We start from the raw sequence: 23,267 nt of genomic DNA, 5'->3' as shown, positions 1-23,267 counted from the left end.
CTTTGGGGGTATAGAAGAAGAATATGGAGGGATGAAACCCTCTTTAGAGCACACAGCACACACAGTGACATTTATATCTAGAGATAAATATTAAGCCTGAAAAAGTACTTAACGTCTAATATATTGCTTTCCTGCAATGTTAACTATGTTTAAGCATTTCTTTTAACTGATATTATACATATGTATTATACTCTTATAAGATGTATGTAGATAGTATAAGAAATGGGCAGAATGACCGTTTAATGGTGGAGGTATACACACATATTGATAGATGTCTTGTAATGCCCTGTTGAGGAACCTGCGACCCAAGTTTTTCATTCATTGCATAACTACACCGTAGTTGTGTATGTTATGATATGTCAATAAACCTTAGCTTAGAAAATCTTGAAATCTTGAAAGGGATGTGCAAAATAGTCATTATATTCGGTCTTTAATTAACAATTAGTAGAGAATAACAAGTAATGTATAGACTTTACAGGGATCCTATTAGTATCTAATAATAAAATAATAATAATAATAATAATGTTATGTGACCTGTCAATCATCAAACCGGGGGTCATATTTCATTATGTGTTCATTTTTATCTGAAGTTGTACCCATGGATGTATAAAGAAGAGTTCTACCGCAAAGTTATTCTGGCAACAATCTTGATTCTGATTGGGCAGAAGACTCGAAAAAACATCAGCAAAGATATTTTATTGAGAAGATGATCATTACGTGACAGAAGTTTTCAAAACCGTTTATGGTCTCCGGTACTTCCAGTCCAACGCCGACTGCATGCACAGCGTTAGAAAGTCGGGCCTTCAAAATAATAGTTTGACTTTTCCCCCCCCCCCAAAAAAAAGAATTCCAATTCTTTTTTTTCAAATTGTTTTTCCTTCACTCACACATCCGCGAGCCACTCGAGACGGGTCCGCGACCCACTTATGGGTCGTGACCCACCAGTTGAGAACCACTGGTCTAAAGTACCGCAGTCTCTTCTCCTAAATCCCTTTGAATTCTCCTATCCAATATCCCTTAACCCCATGACGTTTCACTCAGAGGTCAAGGAATAGACGATAGGGTTAGAATTTAGGAGCTGATTTTTGGACTATTCGACTGCAGCCTTTGAGGCTGACACATCGGGGACACATATTTATGTATAAAAGACATCAAAAAGTGCATTTTGCATGATAGGTCCCCTTTAATGTTCAGAAAGGTCTTTATTTTTCTCGCACTGCATAGCACCTTTTTTCCCTACTTAGGCTAAGAGGCTGGATGTCACCTCAATAGAGGTTTCTCCAGTGGCGGCTGGTGGAAAATATTTTTTGGTGGGGCTGTTGATATAGTGAGTAAAACCTTTTTTTTTGGGAGAAATGACCCCTTAAATTGGGACTTCTGGTGATGTAATGGCCCCATAAAATCGTGGTTCTAGGGCCAGGAAAAACCAGGCTGAGTCAGGCTGAGTATGCTAAACTAACTGCGGTCAAGCCAGCCTCCGCTCGGGAAAACCTAGTCAAGCCAGCCCTCACGTGATATTGCGGTGCGCGAATATCCTATGCATTACGGTAGAGTAAAAAAAAATCATCCCTCTGTGTTTAGATGAGAATAAAACAAAAACTGTCCAGTATCAAAGACTCATTTCACTTCAGGGTGATAGCAGGACATCCCATCTAGTCACTCAGAAGAAATCAGGAACTTCTGATGTACAGTTTCAAAATAAAATACCTTTGAAGTCTCATATATGAGCTATCATCCCTGTCCCCAAAGGTCTTTTAAAAAAGGTATTTTTCCGAGTGGAGGCTGGCTTGACTGCAGTCTAAAACTAGAGAGAGAATCGCTGTCAAGGGGGCTACTACAACTACAACAAGATGAACATATTTGACCATGAATTAATTGTAATACACGTTTCAAAATGATGCCGAAGTAACAACATACTGATACCGGATAGTAAAAACCATGAATTAAGGCTTTGACAAGTCTGCAGACAGACGGCAGGCGAAAAACCTTTTAAAATGCGTGTTTTCTAATGGAGATTTGGCTAAGCTAACGTTGTAAATGCTCCGACCGTCCACACTCACAACAACGGCCTATACAGACATAAATAAACCAGCGACTGTATTCGCCATGACACAGACAGTATGTGGTTTGTACTTGTTTAACATTTGTCTAGTTTCTGAACAGATATGAAGAGCTGTGAGCTCTGAGTGCTAAGAGCTAACGGCTGTGTTGTTTTTCTGGGGAGCTCATTGAAGATGACGTCACGGCTCCGCCTAAACTGCGTTACTATAGTATAGATACTACCCCAGTTCCTCACGAGTCTAAAAAACAACTCACGTCAACGCACGTAAGGAACGTGGGCGCCAACGTGAGTGCTCTCGTGACCAAAATATTTGACGGCGCTGATTGGCTGAAATTATGTTTCGGCGGCACAGTTTACTATTGACACTTTTGCAACGTGCTGGTTGCTGCTGTTTGGCTCGGGGGCAGCGCCCCGTAATGATAAACTAATGCCAAGGGCAAGGCCGGGCAGGAAACATGTGATTTATCAGTAACTTTAGACATCGTAACACAATTTTAAACAAGATTTTATTGTAGATTATACATTTTACTGATATCAATTGTATGATATTTACCTTGTTCATTAAAAATAAAAAATATAAAATATATATATTTTTTAAATATATATTTTTTAAAATATTATTTTTTTAATTTAATATTTAAAAAAAAAAGAAAATGTGTATGTGGGAAGAGGTGGGGTGGCGCCCCTAGTGCCCCTATGGGCCGGCCGCCACTGGGTTTCTCAATACTCTAATTTCCCCTCCTCGACTCCTCGGTCCTCCGGTAGTGACCCGGAAATGGATTTCCGCGCGCCATGTTGAAAGACGTCTCATTTCTCTAAATGCACATCGAGGACCGACCATCGAGCATCGAGGAGGCTCTCTAGAGGAGCTCTAACCGAGGACAATTTGAGAGTTCCCTGACACATTGGGGACACATAGTTATGTATAAAAGACATAACAAAGTGCATTTTGCATGATAGGTCCCCTTTAATGTTCAGAAAGGTCTTTATTTTTCACGGATCACGTTTTGTTTAGTCGGATACTCTCCACATGTCTACCCATCTCTTATAATTTTCGAATGATAAATCTACCGATCATAAATCTATCGATTAGATTTATGATTCGAAAATTATAATAGTAGGGTAGACATTTGGAGATTATCCGGCTGAACGAAACATGATCCGTCTCTTAAATGTGTGTCAACCACAGACCTTATTTCGAGCTATTTTCCAAAATCCTATGGAGAAATTGCATTGCATTTTTGTCGAAGGAACCGGAAGAAGTTTACTTTCGGGTTTTAGGACGCGTCGCTGCGGTTCTCTATTGGAGATTTCCGCAACAAATATTTGTTATAACTCTCTAAAACATGTTAATGTTCTCATTGGACACATTACGTGCCATTGATCATAAAACAAATCAATCTCACAGATTTCAGGGAGGCCCCTCCTCTCCAGCAATAGATTACTTTACTCTACCCAATGATATGCATTCAATGTAACCGCCTATAATGTATTACCATGTGCTGTATGCTTAGGCTGAATGTTTGTAATTTCTTGGTTATTTTTTCCGATGTATGTGTGTGAATGTTGTTTGTATGTTGTACTTGTTTGTTATTTGTTTTCTTGGGACCCCCTTGAAAACGAGGTGATTCACCTCAAGGGGTTTATCCTAATAAAGAAATTTGAATATATTTGAATATATTGACCTGATTGGCAGATTCAAATGCAAGTGCGTTTTCTCTGTCTGTTGATGATGGGATTATGGCGCTGGGATTAAGAGAAAGCATTCATCAGGTGCTTCGAAACGGAAAAATAAAAAGAAACGAGAGGAAAATACAACACGAGAGTCAGGTATGTGTGTGAGCATTTAAAACTATTTTAAATTGAAATAATTCTGCATGTACACTACAAGTAGTCTAGTTGCTTAATCCAGGTCCCGTCTCTCGGCACTACAACAGCTAAATTAGCTAACATTAGCTAAACTAGCTATGTTAGTTCCCTTGTTATCCAGTGTATAACCGGTCCGCAGCTTTGTGAACATTCAATTCGGTAAGATTTTCGATGTTACAGTCACCTGAAGTCGACCCAAAAAAGCCAAAAATAGCAGACTTTTAGATCGCTAAAATGTTTAGCATAAGTCAATGGAGTTTAACATAGCGGAAATTAGCATCGCGGCTATCGGACATGAATGAAAATATTTTCTGTTGTTGTAGCTAGCTAGTTTAGTAATGTAACCACAGTTAGTCTATGTGTTCTGATGTTAGTAACTATGTAGGCTAACATTAGTTAGGCTATGTGTTGTGGACTAATGCATTCAACTTAGTTCACATTTTTGTTGTTATTGCCCCTGCTGACAATTGTGTGTATAATATGTAGCCTACAGTCAATGACATTTCACATTTTGCTCTCCAATGTATGTTATTTTAATGTTGACACATAATACTATAACAATATATTTGACAGGAGCATTGTTGAAATTCCTAGGTCAAACTAAGCATGCAGAACCACAAGTCAAGAGGACAGAGGAGCCAGGGTGAGGCAGAAGAAATAAGGAGAGAGGCCCCATGCAAAGAGGCAGACATCAGTTGTGAGGAATCAGACCCACAAGACACTAGGACAGAGGAAACAGATAGCAGTGGTGAGGAACACACTGTCATTTCACTGTAATTTTATTTATGTCATTTTATTCAGTTTAGGTATTTATTCTGTTATTTTATTACTGGTACTGCTAATTGCACTATGCGTATTGTTGTATATTGTATATACATATGTATTTACCAGAGGTGGGGACTCGAGTCACATGACTTGACTTGAGTCAGACTATTTTTTTACTTGAGACTTGCTTGACTAACATTGATAAAAAACTTGACTTGGACTTGGTATTCATGACTTGAGACTTGACTTAAGCTTGAGATAGATGACTTGAAAGGACTTGACTGTTTAAAATTAAATATTAGTTTTTGTAGAGAGATATTAGGCATGTTTGAGACAAAGGAGACTGATGCAGACCTGCGCAATTGCGATCAACGTCTTGCTATGATGGTTAGTCATTTTGTCCAACTTGCTCTGGAGGCTCGCCTACATGAGACGTTGAAATCTCGCGCGACAAAGACGCCTGCAGACTTGAGAGCGAGGCGAGGCGGCGCAGTTTCTCTCCACGGGCTGCGGAAGCAAAATGCTTGATGGGAAACGACTCGCTGGTATCTCGAGCTGAGCGCTCATTGGTTTTTTTTACCCCTTGCTGGCGATGAAACTCTCCATTGGCTCGGCAAAAGTTTGTCATTGTTTTGTGTCAGTTTTACGTCGCCACTTCCATTCACATTTTTCATCATTGTTCCACAATGTTTATCTATATATTTTATACTATACTTGCTTACCGTTTTCTTACTTTATCTTGGCATATTCATACACACTGTTCATACTGCTCACGGGCTGCTGTGTATATCTAGTGTATTCATACCCCTCACTGTTTATTCATCATTCAATTAATTCTATATTTTATTCTGTAGATTGTAGGGGTGTAACGGTACACGTACCGAAATTACTATTTTTATTATTATTATTATTTTATTACAAGTCTGTACTGAACGAATATAACGTTAAACGTAAAAAATTGAGAACGTGAACAACTTTTTGGAAATAATCTCCGGTGCTGCGTTGCAGAATTCAGAGTAATTTGCTCACATTGGGTTCAACGCGTCATAGAGCGAGCAAGTCATTTCATTGGACGAGAGGCATACTATGGTCACAGGGATGCGTTCAAATGTAGTCAGTAATTTGAGGAACTGTCGAAATGGTGAACGCAGATAAAGTTGAGCTCGAAAATCCTTCGGCATCATTGAAGTCTCCGGTTTGGGAACATTTTGGTTTCGCAGTTACGTACAAGGATGACGGACAAAGACAGGTGGACAGAACCAAAGCTGTTTGTCGGCATTGTTCAACTAAAATTGGTTACGCGGCTGGCAATACATCAAACTTGCACACTCATTTGAAAAGGCATCACCCGAACGTGAATATCACCGGTACCAAAAGAAAAAAGACTGAAGTGCAAACCCAACTCCCACTAGAATTTAAGCCTCCACCACTCGCAAAAAGTTCAGACCGAGCCAAAGCTATTAGAAACGCCAAATATCCTTATGTTGCCATGTTAGCAAAGCGCTACCTGGCTGTATCTGCTACCTCTGTCCCTAGCGAGAGGGGGGTTCTCCACTGCAAGAGACATTGTTAGTGCCAGCAGATCTGCCCTTTCGGCAAGCAATGTGAACAAGTACATTTTTCTTTAAAAAAACATGAAACAACAAGCAAGTCATAATGTCAAACTGGCTGCTTAGGTACTAGTACAGTACAGTTCAAATACAGATTATTTCAGTTCATCGAAATGTTGCACCATAATGTTTATTTTATTATATTTTGTATTTATTTGAGTGAATATTCACAGTTTAATAATAATTAAAAAAACTAATAGTTTATGTTTTGTGAGTACTAGTACAGTAAAGTTCAAATAAAGATTATTTCAGTTCATCGAAATGCTGCACCTTGATGTTTATTTTATTATATTTTGTATTTATTTGAGTGAATACATTATTCACAGTTTAATAATAATTAAAAAAATCCCAAAAATATTTTATGTTTTGTGATAATTTTTTCTGCTGTACCGAACCGAACCGTGACCTAAAAACCGAGGTACGTACCGAACCGAAATGTTTGTGAACCGTTACACCCCTAGTAGATTGTGTACATTACTTTTCACTTTACTGCTTGTTGCACTCCTGGTTGGAAGCTAAACTGCATTTCGTCGTCTCAGTAGGCTACCTGTAATATGTGCAATAACAATAAAGTTGAATCTAATCCTGAGCAGGAACAAATGTATTTACTTTGTACATATCTGACATTAACGATTAAACACATGTGTGCATTCTTTATAAATGCAAACCGAGTCAAGCCGACTCCGGAGGTGGCGGTATGCACCTTAAAGTTGTTTGCAATCCGCCAAAAAAACGAGAGAAGAAGGCGAAGAAGAAGAAGAAGCCGACTTGGAGCTGTCCGACTTCAGGGGTTATGGCTAGAAAGGATCCGTCTAGTGTAAATATGACGTCACGTTCTCGTTGTAACTCTCGTTGTAATCGGAGCGGCTCGGAAACACATCTACAGCAGTAACATGATGCAACATACACATTAATGCAGCAGCAATATTAATAGAGAAAATGCAGACATAATAGTAAAACACTGCAAGGAAACATTTTATAGCACCAGGAGCTATCTTGGGACTTTTACTGTGACAACGTTGACTTGCCTGTGAATAAAAAAATAAACCATAGTGTTGGTGATCTACAGTGTTGTCATTCTTCTTTGAACACCAGCAAGACCGCTAACACCCTATTTCAACAATCACACTCCCTGTAATTGACATAATTAATAGATATTTTAGCTTCTCATCATCAGTTGCTGTGGCCCACTGATGTTAACGATCGTAACTGAAAGGCTGCCTGCCAAACGTAAACATTCAGCCATGTGACATTCAGCCAAACTCTCGCGAGAGTTTTACACAAGACGGATCCTTTCTAGCCATAACCGACTTCAGGCGAGCTTTTTGAGACCTCCCCCGGCTGCGATCGGCTATTCTCGTCTACTTTTGAGGCAAGCCGCAACGCGTCTCAAACAAGCCTGCTGCTTCTTTGGAATAGGAAGTCCAGGGTTGAAGCTCCGTTCGAAGCTTCAGTGTCAAACTGCCATCACTAACGTTAAGTTTAAGCTACGTTAGACTTGGTTTCAAATCGATTAAGCATTGCAAAGAGAAGACAAAAAGGTACATTAACACAGAACCGCCAAGGGATTCATTTTGACTAACCCCGATACTGACGGGCTGTCAGGAGAGGGAGAGAGGAAAAGATTTGCCTCGTTTAATTCCCCTGTGTTATTATCAGAGGTTACTGTAAACTTTTGAATAATGTAGTTCATCTACTTTTAGTAGTTTGTTTAAATGTTTTAATTATGTTGTTTTTGTTAGAAGTGCATCATTCCTTGATTTATTGTAAAATGAATCTGAACTTTTTGATCTGTTATGATGATTAACTGAAGCAATTTCTAAATTAAACCAATTAAGTGAGTTTTAAATCGTCCTGCTTAGTTTATAAGGAAATTATGAAGAGGAACAAATTCAATGATTTGAAAATGATATCTATGTAGGTGCTGACGCTGTTGGCGGTTCTAGTATTAACAGAAATTTAAATTAAATATGTGTAATGGCAAATGCCATATATGATTTTCTTACATGGAATTCTGCCTTTTTGAACAGACTTTTTTGATTGAGTCCTAGCTTTATTATCTGCAGTTCTGGGGTTAATATTAATCTAATATGATTGTCATCAGTCTAAATTAGATTTCAAATGATTAACTGTGTATGTAATGAAGATCATAGTGTGGGTTAAATCCATTTTCATAACCACTGTCTTTTAACTGATGCGGAAACTGGGCTTATTCATCAGCATTTCGTTTGACTTGACTTGCTTGACCTGAGCAATGACTTGACTTGATGCTTGACCCTCACCACAGTGACTTGGGACTTGCTTGACACTTGTAGGTCATGACTTGAGACTTGCTCATGACTTGCACATGTAGGAGTTACTCCCACCTCTGGTATTTACTACTACTACTTACAAAATCGAGGGTTGTAGCTTTGTGTCAGTACATATTTCAGGGTTTTTCTATGCCTGTGTTAATCTGAATTCTAATACTCATAGGCGACTACAACTCCTGCCGATGCCAAGGCCCAGTTCCTTCCCACCACCCCAGGGTCATTGTGCTAGGTAAAACTCTCATTCAATAAAAGTAGTCTTTTAAAGATAAATGCAATTACATTTGAAAAAGTTTTAAACAGAACTGTGACAGATGCAGATGCTTGGTCCAAATTCCATAAAATATACCAACCAGTAGTGCCACACTCAAAATGTACAAAGCCTATTCTTCCAATATTTGCATTCCCACATTATTCACCAAGCCAGCCTATGCTTTAATATAAATATTATGGATTTTGTTATAATTCCTGCTGTCTTTTGTGAACTTCTAATTATTTGTAAATCTTTGGTTTTGGCAGTGTTGTAGTCAAGTCACCAATTCACGAGTCCAAGTCACTCTCGAGTCACCACTGTTCGAGTCCGGGTCCAAGTCTGAGTCACCCAAGGAGTGTCCGAGTCGAGTCCGAGTCATCATTACCTGTGTTCGAGTCCGAGTCCAAGTCACCCAAGGAGTGTCCGAGTCGAGTCCGAGTCTGAGTCAACAAGGGAGAGTCGTAGTCGAGTCCAAGTCCGAGTCACCCAACGAGTGTCCGAGTCGAGTCGAGTCTGAGTCATCATTACCTGTGTTCGATTCCGAGTCACCCAAGGAGTGTCCGAGTCGAGTCCGAGTCAACAAGGGACAGTCGTAGTCGAGTCCAAGTCTGAGTCACCCAAGGAGTGTCCGAGTCATCATTACCTGTGTTCGAGTCCAAGTCTGAGTCACCTAAGAAGAGTCCAAGTCAAGTCTTCATGTATTAATCTTTGTGGATAGATGTGTTGAAATGTAGCTGCTCCTCTACATTGCTTTTATCCTGTCATGTTATACTAATCTGTCTATTGAACTGCTGTGAAGCGAGTTTGGCTACAATTCTTGCAAGAGGTTCTATACAAATATAAAACTTATTATTAATATTATTATTATTATTGTAAATGACCTTTAATATGTCTAACTATATTTAAAATGAATTACCTTTTAGAGAAGTGATTATATTTGTATGCCAATATTTTCATATGGTAAGTAGCCATGTGCTTTCGTGTTATGGCTGAATCTTTATTTATTGATTAGACCACTTTACTCTGATGATAGTGTTCAAGACAGCCTATGTCTGAACTCGATCCTTAGAGTAATGTGTTACGGAGCCTTCTCTTCAATATTGTTTCCACATAGAGCATTTTGCGCCGCTCTTTTCCAATGTGGAAGCAGAATGTGTGAAAGCATACAGCACGATGCAGGGTGTGTCTCGAGACATCTTTAGACTGGAATAGCGGGGCCCAGCGTGCACACGCCAAGATAGAGGACATCAGGCTCCAGAGAAAACTTTCTCTCGAGTCCAAGTCTGAGCGTCGATGTACAAGTCGAGTCCGAGTCAGCGTGGGGGGAAAAATTCACCCGAGTCCAAGTAATCGAACGCGAGAATTCACGAGTCCGAGTCCAAGTCATCGTGCGTGAGAATTCACGAGTCCATGGCCGAGTCGCGTCAATCAGTGCGCGAGTCCGAGTCGAGTCACGAGTCCCGAAAATCGGCACTCGAGTACTCCTACTCTGGGTTATGGTTACATAATGAGTATTACAGTTTTTTAAAAAAGGACAACTCACGAATTTTGTAATAGGCCTAACCATTGCAAAATATAATAATGTATTACAAAATGCAGGGAAATGTATTTTATATTGCATTCAGGCTGTTGATTACAGAATGCAGCAGATTATTACAAAATGTTCTTGAGTCATTACATAATGTGTTTATAGGCCTTTTCTTCCTTCCTCCGGTGCTGTTATATATCCTCTGCTTGCTCCTCCCCGCCTGCCGGCTCGCCTCCTCTCCAATGTCCGTTGTTGCATTTAAACAGAGGATTGGCTCCTTTCACATCCAATATATGCTCAACACGCCTTTTCTCCTCATATTCTCTTTCATCACTTTTCATTTAACACATTCTAAAAGCTGTAATCAATACTCTAAAAAATACTTCTCGGCTCGTTTGGTTTCCGGTCATTCCGGATGTTGTCACATGCTACTCTCGTCTGTAAACAATAATGTATTCAAATAAACTGTACCTTCATTTAATATTCAGCATGGTAGTATCTCGACATCTATAGTTGTAGTGTTAAATCAGTAGGCTTCGGTTTGCACCACTCCATATCATTTCGCTACTAAATTCACCTCTTTAGGAAATCGTATATTAGCCACATGCTACATGCGTAGATGAAGGATTTTCAGAATAAAAGCTTAACTGCTTGTGCACAATAATTTCTGGTTTTTCAGTATAAAAGAGCATTAAAACTGACGGCATGTTTAAACTACATTTCCCCATTAAAACATTGATTTTAATTTCTAACACTTATTGAATAAAGTTTGCTATATTCACTAACTGAGCTCTGAGAGCGGGAAAGACGGACTGCCCTCCCCTGCCCTCTGCTGGCGCGTGCTGTGCATTACAACCAATGTCGTCCCTGTCAAAACTCCGTGTCAGTGTAATAGAATGAAACGCATCTATGATTTGGCGCACAGTCTGTGACGTCACGGTATTGAAAATCATACCGACGGTATTTCGAAATACCCTGGTATACCGTAATACCGTCATACCGCCCAAGCCTAGTGCATATGTCCAAATATAATTGTGAATATATAGTGCATACATGTCCGCATATTATTCTGAATATATAGTACATACATGTCCCCATATAAATTGTAATATATACTGCAGTAAATGTATGTACACATATATACACCAATATATTATATATATTTACATATATTACTCAATATATGAAAAGCGGCAATTACTGATATATCTTCAATATATTATAATATATTAACACAAAATATTATTATGTATATATCAATATATTTTGTAGATATGAATACATATTTTTTTCCTGTTGATTATTAATCAGTTATTTAATCAGTTGGTGTAGCCAACAGCAATATTTACTTTATTAAATATTTGTAATTAACCAGTAAATCAGAAAACGAAATAACATAATATATTGACAGTTAATATATGGGGAAATATATTTTTCTTTGCGTAAGGGAGAGAGCAGGTACTTTCATGGGAGAAAAAGGTTCCCATTTCTGATTGGCTGGGCGCAGTGGTGGCACCAGAGTATTTTTGTTGGGTAATTTATGTTAGGGCTAACCCATACAGTGGTGGTGCTCAAGTCAGTTGAATTACATACACACTATATCGCCCCCCCTTGATAGTGAAACGCCACGCGTGAGGTTTAGATTATTTATGCGGTGAAATTGCGGGAAGTTGCGAAATATGCGGGGAAAATAATAACAATTTTTTTAAATATTGGGCTGTCTTATTTATTCTCTCTCACACACAACCTGCCACTAACGTTAAACCCCTTTACTATTCAATTAAACACATTCAATGTTTATTTATTGTAAAAGCAATTGGGCTATTTTTATCTCACACACACACACACAAACACTTCTCCGCCTCATTCTGTTTCAATTTACTCGTTCGTTATCTGACCAGCTTCAATCTTGTAGGCTACTCACTTCGTTTCTTGTAGCCCTCAAAAGGGTTTTGGAGGTTGATGCTCAACGTCAATTTTCTCTTATGCTCCAACCAATATACAGTCTATGGCTCCAACATACAGTTCCACGGGGTGCAGAATAGTTTCCCCCCACTTTTTGCCCGGTCTTTAGTAGAAATGTTCGTCGGTAAATGAGATGGATTAGATTTTTTCAACTTGGTGTTTTCTCTATCGTGTGAGCTCCACACGTTCACTCTATACAGTGTTGTTTACATTCTGTGATGCGCGAGCTGATGACGTCACGTCAAGACGAGTTAACTTTTTTTTCTCTCAACTTTGTGTGGGAAAATGCGGGGATTATGCAGCCTTTTGATAAATATGCGGCCTTTTAAAAATCTGCGCCATTTTGCTGATTATGCGGTAAATTCTGCGATCGCAGAATCGCGTTTTTCTGGAGGGTCTAACTTATGATAGTACAGAGTGAAGATCCAATGGGGATACTGAATGGCGGTTTCGACTGATCTCAATCAATAAGGCATGACGCAGACCCAACGTTTCGTTGCTTTGATTGGCTGTAGGTCTATTCAAATTGCATTCGGAGGCATTTTGATCTGACCGCGGCCGCGCTGATATTATAACGCCAGAGAATTTCCACACCTTTCGTGTATAAAACTCCCCCACTACTTTGACTATTCCTTGCACCTCTCTTCTAGCATAATCCCAAATGGTCTCAACCATATTGCATCAGTAACGTGCACTTGTTACAGCAGGATCAGTTTGTGTGTTGTGGAGACGACCCGCATATTTTAGCAATCCGTGTTCTCGACATTTAGCATTTTGCTTATTATTTAATTTATTTTGCTTACTTGAACATCATTTTTCATGGTGGGGCTAAGCCATTTCTTGGTATGGCTGTAGCCTACCCCAGCCATTCCCTGGCGCTGCCATTGGCTGGGCGGATTGCAAACCACGCCCTGTAAAACTCCCAAAAGGTTTTGTGAAAACGCCATTTCATTTTTTCTCGCATTAGCATTAGCCCAGCACACAAACGCAGAGAGATCTAACTTATGGCAACACAAAAGAAAACATGGGAGTGGTGGAGATGAGGTGTCGGCGTTCTGGCAGTTTACTCGGAAGGCTTCAGTAGAAGCCAGTCCAAAACTTCGGGTGGCAGTATGCCGTGAAGTTGTTTGCGGCTAACGAACTAAGTACAGCAAATACTTGGTGTGAAAGCGCCAAAGAAAAGCATAATGGGGCTCCTCTATCAGATTTGGATAATAACTGTTTCAATGAAGCTCCTCGATGCACTTTCAAGTATGAGTGAAGGTCAAGAGATCAGTGAAAACATTTTAATGTAAACTTACCACAAGCAGGGGCGGCGCCAGGGGGGAGCTAGGCACCCCCAAGAAATTTGTTTTTTTTTTCCGAAAATTATTATTTTTTATTAAATTAGAAAAATTATTGATTTCATCAATGCAAATGTGAAACAAACAAATGTTTGACCAAAAACATAAAGCCAACACAGGTGATATGATTAGGCCAATGGCCAGCACCCATTAGCTTTTTGACCTACCCATAGGCTAAATTACTTTGTGACACTTGAGTGACTTCCTGTTAGCTGGAGCCTCAAATTATTTGCTAACAGCAAAGTGACAAATGGATCGTTTTTTAGTCCTTAAACGTCCACGTGTGGACACTCAATCAAAACCAACTGAAAGCGAGAGGGATTCTGCAAGGCCTCGTGAGTATAGGTAGCTTACTTCTGGGTCTCTGTGTTTTATTCAAGCTCTGCTGTGTGTGTCACGAGCCATTTTGTGTGCGTGCGCAAGAGAGCGAGTTCGCGCACCGGTGGGTATCTACCGGAGATCGTTGTGGTTAGCATCTGGTGCTAGCTAGCCAAGCTAACGGATATAAGGATCTTTTTCGACAAGGTGGAGGGAGAACTCTCTCCTGTCAGACTGAGAGTCTCAGATAACCTCAGCTCAGGTGAAGTAAAGGACTCTGTGTTTAGATAGTTAACTTTAGTCTAGTTATCTCGGGTCTCAAACGGTTTGTTTTAAAAAGGTGAGTGATTTGTAAAATATCTATAAAGAAATAGAAAATCTGTTTACCGTTGTTTCATATGTATGTTGAGAGATGTATCCATAGATCTCTTAATTTTGCTCTCAAAGTGCACCAGATTGATGCTTTTAACTTCAATATTTAAAAAAAAAAATCTTCCCGGGGGAGCTTGCTCCCACTAGAGGAGGTGAGGACCCTCCTAGAGGATGTGAGGTCCACTCCCCACTTGTAAAAATAGCGCTTACACCTATATGCCGTGAGCTGATTACCAAGCCTTCATTGCAACAGTCGCGGGTACACCGTGTGTGCGTGTGGGGAGTGTTGCAGTAGAAAATTCAACTGTAGCGCTGGTGCATTAATGGGAAATCCTTAATGTTTGAGCACCCTCTATGAAACGTCAAGCTACCCCACAGCACCCCCTAGAGAAAATCTCTGGCGCCGCCACTGACCACAAGTGAAATATTGGCATACATATTTGAAAGAATTTGTCAATGTTTAACAGAATGACAAATAATTGAATATGCATATTTTAAATCAGTGCTCATCTGCTGTCCTTTTACCTGTTCAATATTAACAGGTTTCAATTTAGTGTCTTTCTTTTTTTAAATGCTCACTCTAGGCAGTCTCCAACAAATGCATACATTAGGCATACTTTGAGTTTCAACAAGAATATGAATGTAAAATATGGCACACTTTTGGAAAGGTATTTTTCAAGCCTCAGGAGACTAAAGTTCAAGGTGCAATGTTATGATGAAGCAGTATGTCTGTATTGTATGCCTATTGCATGAAACAGTACACAGGCAGTTGCTGTACAGTACACTACATTTAAATATATGTAATTTGGAACAGTGAATCATTTGGACCTCCCCATAACCATAGAAAACACAACTATAGATGAAAAAAATCTCCAATATTCCCAAGTAAATACTAAGTGTGAATTATTTTTAAAATATTTTATTAGGAAGTTATTTAGGAGCGCATTATAATGATGGGTCCTGAAGTCACGCTTTTGAAACCAGGGTCATCTGAAATGGCAAGTTGTTGACCTGTGGGAGAAAAAAAAGAAATATATATAAATATATCTTATTCAAAAGCCATGGTCTCATTTTATAATTTGAGCCAACACGTGTAAACCTTATTGTACATTACTAGATAATGAAATCAGCATGTATGAGAGCATACCCTTCATCGTGTTGTCCTGGTCTGAACACTGCACATTACAAGCTGCATCCACTGGATTTCTAACATCACAGATGACCACCTCACAGTGGACAAAGACCTACAAGATATGAACAAATGTAAGGGTTGTTATAGACAGCGTACTTTCTTTTTCCAAACTCTGAAGCATCTAAAAATAAAAACAAGACTATTTATTCTTATGACTGATAGTACCTGGCGGTTCAAGTTATCCTTGTCTTCCGCAAAGCCAAACATTGGGACCTCAAACCGCTTGAAGTTTGAAGGATAATGAACTCTGCCCTTAGGCAAAACAGAGTGGAAGATCACTGGGTGCGGGTCCCTTGAGTTTGCACAACTGATGGGAAAAAAAAAAAAAAGTTATTTTATTTGGGTAAAGATGTCCAAAGGTCTGCTAAATGAGCACCCTACTGTATGATTTTAAACCATCCCTTTTGTTCAGTTTGACAAACAGTTCATTGGGACAAGAAAAAATAAATATATACAAGTTACCCGTTAACGATGAGGTCCCATCGAGGGAGGGACATCTTGTCCTCCTCCAGCATCGCCCAGCAGTATGCCAGCTCAAGAGATACTTCAGGGTTGTTAGATCCCATCAGTTCCACCTCGAAATACAGCGGCTGTTGTCGGTACTTTGTGAAGGGATCGTCCTCAACGCGGTGAAACACACTGTAGGAGTCGTCTGAAGTGAAGCAGAACATATTGACCCGAATTATTAAGGATTCAGACAGGAATAGAAACATTAAGGTGCAGAATGCAAAAGAGTTTAACTTGGATGTACATAGTCAACATCCCAAGTGCCAACTCAGTTCAAAGATTAACTTTATGAAAAAAATACATTCCAATTACTTAAAGTAACTAGATTCATATGAACTGTCTCCAAGTTGCCCAAAATCCTGCATTTTGATAGAAAGTGTTATCCTGTCTCTTTGCATTAAGCTTTTTCAACATGTTGACATGATACAACTCTTATTTGTCCCAGTTTCTAGATTTGGGAAGGTTTCCAAAGACGTCAAAAATAAATCTAATCCTTAGCAAGCATGCGAGAAAAAGAAAAAAAAAAACACGAGGCATGAAGAACTTTCTTTACCCAAAGCAACTCTCATTTCAACCTGCATCCCGCCTCGTGCATCGTCAGCGTACGGTTCACTCCTGCGAGGTCGGGTGTTGAAGCCAATAGCCTGGTTAGTGTTGATGTCATAGTAACAGAACACCTTAAGCCTGAAAGAAGAAAACTCTTAAGTGGGAACACTTAGAACTGTTCAATTGTTACCCATTGGCACCGTTAACATCTGGGATTGCACCATAGAAGGATTTATGGCGTACCAGTTGACTTCTGATAAGGAAAATATAATTTAAGAGTCTTTAAAGTTTTGTCACGTGGTTAGCCTACAAAGTCTCTGTATTTGTTTTAAAGTTGTCGTCAGACTGTCAGTTTACGTAATGGTGAACATGAATGTTTACGGCTACAAATAACTGATTTTTGAAATGTTTTTTTTTTTAAGTTTTCCCGTCGAGTTACAAATTAGGTTTTTGTAACTGAAAAAGGCCGCCTTTAACCGTTTTGCTCCAAAAACATGCAACTGTGAATAATGTCCAAGCTGAGAATTTTTCTTTTCTGACATAAAGTCTAAAACCCGATGACCTGAAGTGTATCATGTTAAGACAAACAGAAAGCATTAAAAAGCTGACATTTAGAAAACCGGAAGCACTTTGTTAATTAATCTTCCATGTCATTTTTCAAGCATCAGCTTTGATAATAAATTAATCATCCAACCTTCAGCTTGGTGATTCTAAGTCTCGAGATACTCACTCAAACTCCGGCTCCTTCGACTGTGAGAGCTTTCTCAATTCCAGCTCATCTGTGATGGAGATTTCATTCTCATACAGCATCATATTGGGCAAAAACTAAGAAAAGAAAAAAATTGAAAGAAGTCGTTTCTCAGTTTGAATCCTATCGCAATCAGCAAGCTGTTCAGCAGCATGCTTTACCTTCCTGGTTGTCCCACAGGAGTTTGCAGTGAAGACAAAATAAGCGTACTGGTCGTTGCTGTATGTGGGGCCACAGGCGGGGTTTCTGAGTGTGAGCCGTCGGGGGTTCAGACTGGGAACAGACTCCAGGGTTATAGCCAGAGCCGTGATGGTCCCATTAGGGAAACACTCTGAAAAAGACGATCAGACATTTGTATGCATTGGAGATTTAAGCCTACATAAGAACACGTATTCTCTTTAACAAACCAATCAGCTTTGTGACGAAGTTGCAAGCCAAGGAGAAGTCTTGGATAGTTTTGTTGGTCTTCGGATATCTCAGAGTCACATCCAGTCTGCTCTTGATGGATGACGACTCAACAGCCTGAGAAGTTTTCAGAAACAATACATTATGATTTAAAGAGGACTATGATCTTGACAAATGTTGTCAAATCCCTGCACATTTAAAACTTTGGTTAAGATTCATACCTCGACCGTAGCATCAGCTGCAGAAAATGGTACAATCAAACTGAAATGTGTGTCGTTGCCCATCACACCGTACTGCTGAGCCAGGCTCCCGGTCAGCATTCGTTTTCCCATTATGGTCTGAAAGTTGAATCCTTTGGTCCCGTATTTCACGAGGACATAGAAATTCTTATCATCACAGCGTCCTGAGACAGAGGGAGGAGCTGCAGAGGGAGGAGCTGCAAAGGGAGGAATTCCTCTTGGGTACAGACCCATGTCTTCCAGTTTAGCTCTCAGATAAGCAGTGACAGTAAATGGAGCATGCTTTGGCAGGACCAGGAAGCCAAAGGTCAGATGAAGGGTGTAAATTGTAACCCCCATTTCTTTCTGTTGGGAGAAACAGATAGTTATTAGCTGCCAAAATAAAAAATGCATTTCATTTCCCACGTTGAGTGTAAGGCTCACCCTTTGTCCTACGACACGGTCCGTGAAGGGCACTTCAACAGTATAGACCTTGGAGCAGCCGTTAGGGGACATTTTGTCAAAGACTTTAAAGCCTCTGGCAAAGCAGTCGGCCAAGGACAAAACCTCAGAGGGGGAGCTGATGTTCTTTAGCATTACATCAAAGCCCACCGGCCCAATCAACACCTTAAACATCATCTCCTTGGGAACAGTGGCTGTAGGTCAAAAAGGAAGAAATTAAGGCAGGTTGCAATTTATGTAAAAAAAGTAGCATGAGTAGAAGATAAGACTCACCGTCAATGACTTGTGGAGGTTGAAGCTGCAGGGGGGTCTCTACGGGGAGGAAGACTTTGTATCTCGTGTCCTCATTAGTGTCGTCTTCAGTCCAGAGCAACTCGAGCATCAGCTCAATCATATAAGAAATGAAGTACTGACCATCCTGGGCATGACTCTGCATAAACAAACATCCTGAGTAAGGTCTTTCCTGAATAACATTATCAGCTACAGATTAAAAGAGAAAGGGAAATTTGTCTGGCAATGAAGCTCTAGATGTTGCAACAGTCAAACATACTCACACGATCCGTTTACATTTGTTTTGTACATACCAATAGGATTTCAGTAGTTTTATCTTCCATGAAACAACAAAGTGTGATTGCTTGTTAAACTGTGTCTCTAAAGTCTAAAATGACTTTAATGTACAATTTAACTACGCTGATTTCTTCAGTGTTGTGAGAAATTCTTTAGATCCAAGAAATATAAACATCTATATTTTGCCCTTTTGTAGTATTTCAGATTTTTTTTTTTGCATGGCTGCATGCATGACTAAAATGTCTTTGTCAATTCATGGACTAAATTGATTTATCCAACCTTGATTTGGCAACCAGCAGCCCCAATAGGAATTTCAACAATGACGTAAAGGTCATCGAGAGTCAGGGAATAGTTTCTGGCCGATATCTCTGTAGCTTCGAGCTTCCTCCCATCGACGCCCATGTTCACCTCCAACAGTCTGAAGTGTTTCGAGTAAATCAGAGGGTCAATGCGCCTCGGCAGGAACCAGCGGATTGAGGTTTCAGTAAAGGAAACCCCACCTGTACACCAAAAAATCAAATAAATAAAGGACTTCTTCCTGGATACAAATTCTGCTGAGTTAAATACTTTTGGCTCCATTTTTAGAAAAGTTTGATATTTTAAAAATGCTGGAATCCGAAATAATACTGGCAGATGTTTGTTTTAAATTCCTGACAGTAAAAAGTGCCCCAAATTCCCAGTGAAAAACACTACAAGAAATGACATCAGTGAGTCTCTTTAAATTACCCTGAGCTTGAGGACAAGCGGCTCCTGCATAAAGTTGAGACGTCAGCTTAGTCTTCTCAAATATAATTGAGGTGCTGAGCACAGTCATCGGCACACCTGCTACCTGTGGGGGGAGATTACACAACATGTGGATGTAAATGCATACTGTGGTAACATAATTTCACTCCTGAAAATCTGGGGTGATATGAATAAGAAATCACTGATTTAAGAGTGCCAACTGGATTCCAGACAAAGTAATCCATTTGAAAGGCAGTCTGGTTACATTATTTTATCTATGGCTGTAAGTGTAAGCAAGTACCTAATGGGCTGCTTTAGTGATTTAACAAGTCTGCCTGAGGGGAAGATATCAAGTGAGAGTTGTTTGAATCTCAGAAAAACTGCAATCCACTTACATCCTTGGTGTATGTTTCACGTGAAGGATTTGGGCTTCGCAGCACCAGCCTGGTAGGAGTGCTTGAGATCCCATAACCATTTCTCTGGGCTTCATCCACCTGCATGACCCTCTCCTCAGGAGTGAGGAACACCACTGTGGCGATTGTGAAGACTGCGTCCATGGGTTGCTGTGAGGCAAATATCAAGACGTTACATACATGTTTCTAGAATAAGAAAAGAAAAAAAAAAAGGGCAAAATGAGCCAATCTTACCTCAGCAGCTTTTCGGGGATGCGAGTCGGGGTATGCAGGCAGGTTATAATCATTTGGAGCTGCTTTTTTCACAGACACCTAGAAATGAGGCCACTCCATAAGTGATAATCAATCTCTGCAGTGACATGAAATGTACCGGCCTTGACACTCATACGAGGTATCAAGCCACTAATCATATAGACTGGAACATGGCATGCTGCGTTCACTTGCCTCCATGTAGTTGGGTTTACAGATAATATCCCGGGAGGCCCAGGAAGAGTAGTAGCAAGTTTCTTCCACCAGGTAAAACTCGTCTTCAACCACATTGTCAGATTTTAGCCGCAGACCTAGTTTTGTTGTGAATGCTTTATCATCCTAAAAACACATGGAAACAAGTCTCAAAATTAATTGCCACGTCAAAAGAAACATTTGGTGCTGCGTCACAAACTAGCATTCAGTCATTTTTACCACATTTTGAGCAAAACAGTTTTGGACGGAGGCATAAATCACAGCGTTTCCCAGGTGGTATTTCTTGATGGTGAAGCCACACTGAGAAGATAAACTTGGTGTGAGGATGATTGAAGAGTTATCTGAGGAAACAAACAATAAAAGTTTGAATTAAAAAAGTGAGATTAAGTTAAGAAAAAGCAATATACTTGAAATGTCAGCTTACTTATGACAGCGGACACTTCAAGAGAACTTCCTCCAAGTCGACTGACATCCACACGCAGCAAGTTTCCAAGGCATTTAGAGTAGATTTCTGGGATTAAACATTTATATTAGATAGCAGCACACAAAGTGTGTTGAAAAATATCACAAAATGACAAAAACGTACTTATTTGGGGCTTATTTTGTGCCTCAATGTTAACAACTGCTCCAAGGAGAATGAACCACCTGAAAAAGATTGAATACGTTTTAAATGTATAAAGAAAAATAAACCTTAATTTAAATACATACATACATACATACATACATACATACATACATACATACATACATACATACATACATACATACATACATACATACATAAAAACAAAACTACAAACCCCAATACAGCTAAACAACCCATGGCAAGAGTTGGGAGACTGGTGAAGGTCCCTGGTTTTTGCACTTTTTAAATGAAGTTGTTGAGGAAGAGGGAGGGTCCTGCTCACAGGTGGAGCTCATTACTGCCTGATGAGGTGATTGAGCAGGCCTGTGTGTGTAATCCAGTCTGAAGGGAATCCCAACATTTAAAGGCATTGAGGGGAGCAGAATGGCTAACTGGATGATGGGGCTATTTGGATGAGGGGAAGAAATGCCCCATACGTGATGGAGAATATAGAGCGATTAAAAAAGTGGAGAGGTGCTCATATAACTGGGGATTCAAAATGTCAGAAAGCAAGTCATGCTACATGATATTTACAAATAAACGCAAGATTGATGGCCAACAGTTAACACTATAATATGATTGTCCAATGACAAAGGTGAATGAATTCAAATACCTAGGACTGTGGTTTGATAGCAAATATACATGGGAAATGCATATTAAACAAGTGGAAACAAAATGCAAAAAAGTATTAAATATATTACGAGCTTTAGCTGGATGCAACTGGGGCGCAGATAAACAAGCATTAATAGACATATACAGATCAATTTTGAGGTCCACAATAGACTGGTTGTATAGTGTATGGAGCAGCAGCAAAAACATCACTATTAAAAATTGATAGACTACAATATAAAGCATTGCGGCTGTGTATTGAAGCGATAAAGTCATCCCCTAGCACAGGGGTGGCCAACCCGCGGCTCTCGAGCCGCATGCGGCTCTTTGCCTAGTTCAGGGGTTCTCAACGTTTTTTGGGCCAGCGCCCCCCTGTCCATTATCCAGGTCTCTTACCGCCCCCCATCAAAAAAAGTAGACTTATTTTCTTCTCTGAATATTAATGTTGACTAATATTCTGTGTTATATCATTTAAAAAGCATGTCACTGAATGCCAAATAATAGATTTGATTTAACTGGGCAGTTGGAATATCATTATCATTAGTTTACCAGAGAGCAGAAAAGCCATGTGAATGTGAATTAAAATGATATTTATGAGTGTTAAACAAACTCAGACAAGAGCAGAGAATACAAACAGACTGCTACGGAACAGCAGCAATTTCACACATGTCCAGTGCAGAACAAACAGTAGGCTACAAAACTGTACATTAGGCCTTCAGAACTAACAGGTCGGAAAGGTGTTGCATTTCGCCAAATTGCAGGGGGGGAAGGTTAGTGTGAGCCCTGCACTTGGTGGTTCTCCGCCAGTTTCTTCACTGCGGGTTGCAGAGAACTTAGTTGCAGTCGCAGTGCACCTGAGGCCGTCAAGTTCAAGCGATTGCGGTACTTGGACTGCATGTGGAGGACCTGGCTGAATCCCTGCTCCACGAGGTATGTGGTTTGTGGTTGGGAAAGCCAGAAGAAGCAGCCTCGCTTTCTCCCAGAGAGCCGGGTAACGCTGAGAGTATTTGACCCACATGTTGCCCCAGCCAGAGGTGCGGAAAATAGCCTGGGCCTCATCGTCACTCTGGATGTCGATGAGATGCTCCTGTATTGCTGGCTCGCATTCCGCCACGTCCGCCTGAAAGGGCTGCAGGTGGGAACATCGAGGTCCAAAAGATCTCTGAAGCGGATCTTCAAGTCGGCATTCACCATCCTCAGGTGGTCTGTGTTTACTAATTGATGTTTCTTTATTCTCATAATACATTCAGAACATAAGTTATTTATACTAACCAGGAACACAAATATAGTGTTGCATAGAGTAGCCTACATTTATTACATGTATTATTTATTATTATCATTATTTAGTAGCCTAGGCTAGATCACCTTGGTCAACAGCGGGAAATGAGCAAACTGC

The 23,267-nt window shown here is 40.0% G+C and overlaps 2 protein-coding genes and 1 long non-coding RNA gene across 3 annotated transcripts in view; 1 reads left to right on the top strand and 2 right to left on the bottom strand.

Annotated features, from left to right (window-relative positions):
- The first annotated feature begins 2,722 nt into the window (after positions 1-2,722).
- On the top strand, positions 2,723-11,585 carry LOC307014512 (uncharacterized protein). Its single transcript, XM_079642475.1, has 4 exons — positions 2,723-3,892; positions 4,526-4,679; positions 8,782-8,847; positions 9,135-11,585. The coding sequence occupies exons 1-4, from the start codon at positions 3,803-3,805 to the stop codon at positions 9,140-9,142; spliced, it is 318 nt and encodes a 105-aa protein (XP_079498601.1). The 5' UTR covers positions 2,723-3,802; the 3' UTR covers positions 9,143-11,585.
- Positions 5,917-23,267, bottom strand: part of LOC307014513 — a 39,318-nt gene continuing 21,967 nt past the window's right edge. Inside the window, exon 2 of the long non-coding RNA XR_013801240.1 lies at positions 5,917-9,538. This is a non-coding gene — a long non-coding RNA (uncharacterized lncRNA). The remainder of the gene's footprint in view (positions 9,539-23,267) is intronic.
- LOC307014509 (uncharacterized protein) lies at positions 15,298-21,535 on the bottom strand. The gene is made up of 20 exons (XM_079642471.1): positions 21,438-21,535; positions 21,224-21,282; positions 21,062-21,148; positions 20,857-20,978; positions 20,620-20,763; positions 20,410-20,487; positions 20,158-20,325; positions 19,766-19,868; positions 19,319-19,539; positions 18,746-18,902; positions 18,455-18,666; positions 18,014-18,376; positions 17,795-17,909; positions 17,549-17,718; positions 17,370-17,464; positions 16,647-16,777; positions 16,049-16,238; positions 15,752-15,893; positions 15,542-15,638; positions 15,298-15,405 (listed from the first exon to the last, which is right to left on the bottom strand). The coding sequence occupies exons 1-20, from the start codon at positions 21,458-21,460 to the stop codon at positions 15,329-15,331; spliced, it is 2,754 nt and encodes a 917-aa protein (XP_079498597.1). The 5' UTR covers positions 21,461-21,535; the 3' UTR covers positions 15,298-15,328.

Source organism: Notothenia rossii (genome assembly GCF_949606895.1).
Source record: "Notothenia rossii genome assembly, chromosome: 8".
Lineage (NCBI taxonomy): Eukaryota > Metazoa > Chordata > Actinopteri > Perciformes > Nototheniidae > Notothenia > Notothenia rossii.
Note: the sequence above shows the minus strand (reverse complement) of the source record. Positions and strands in the feature narration are given on the sequence as shown.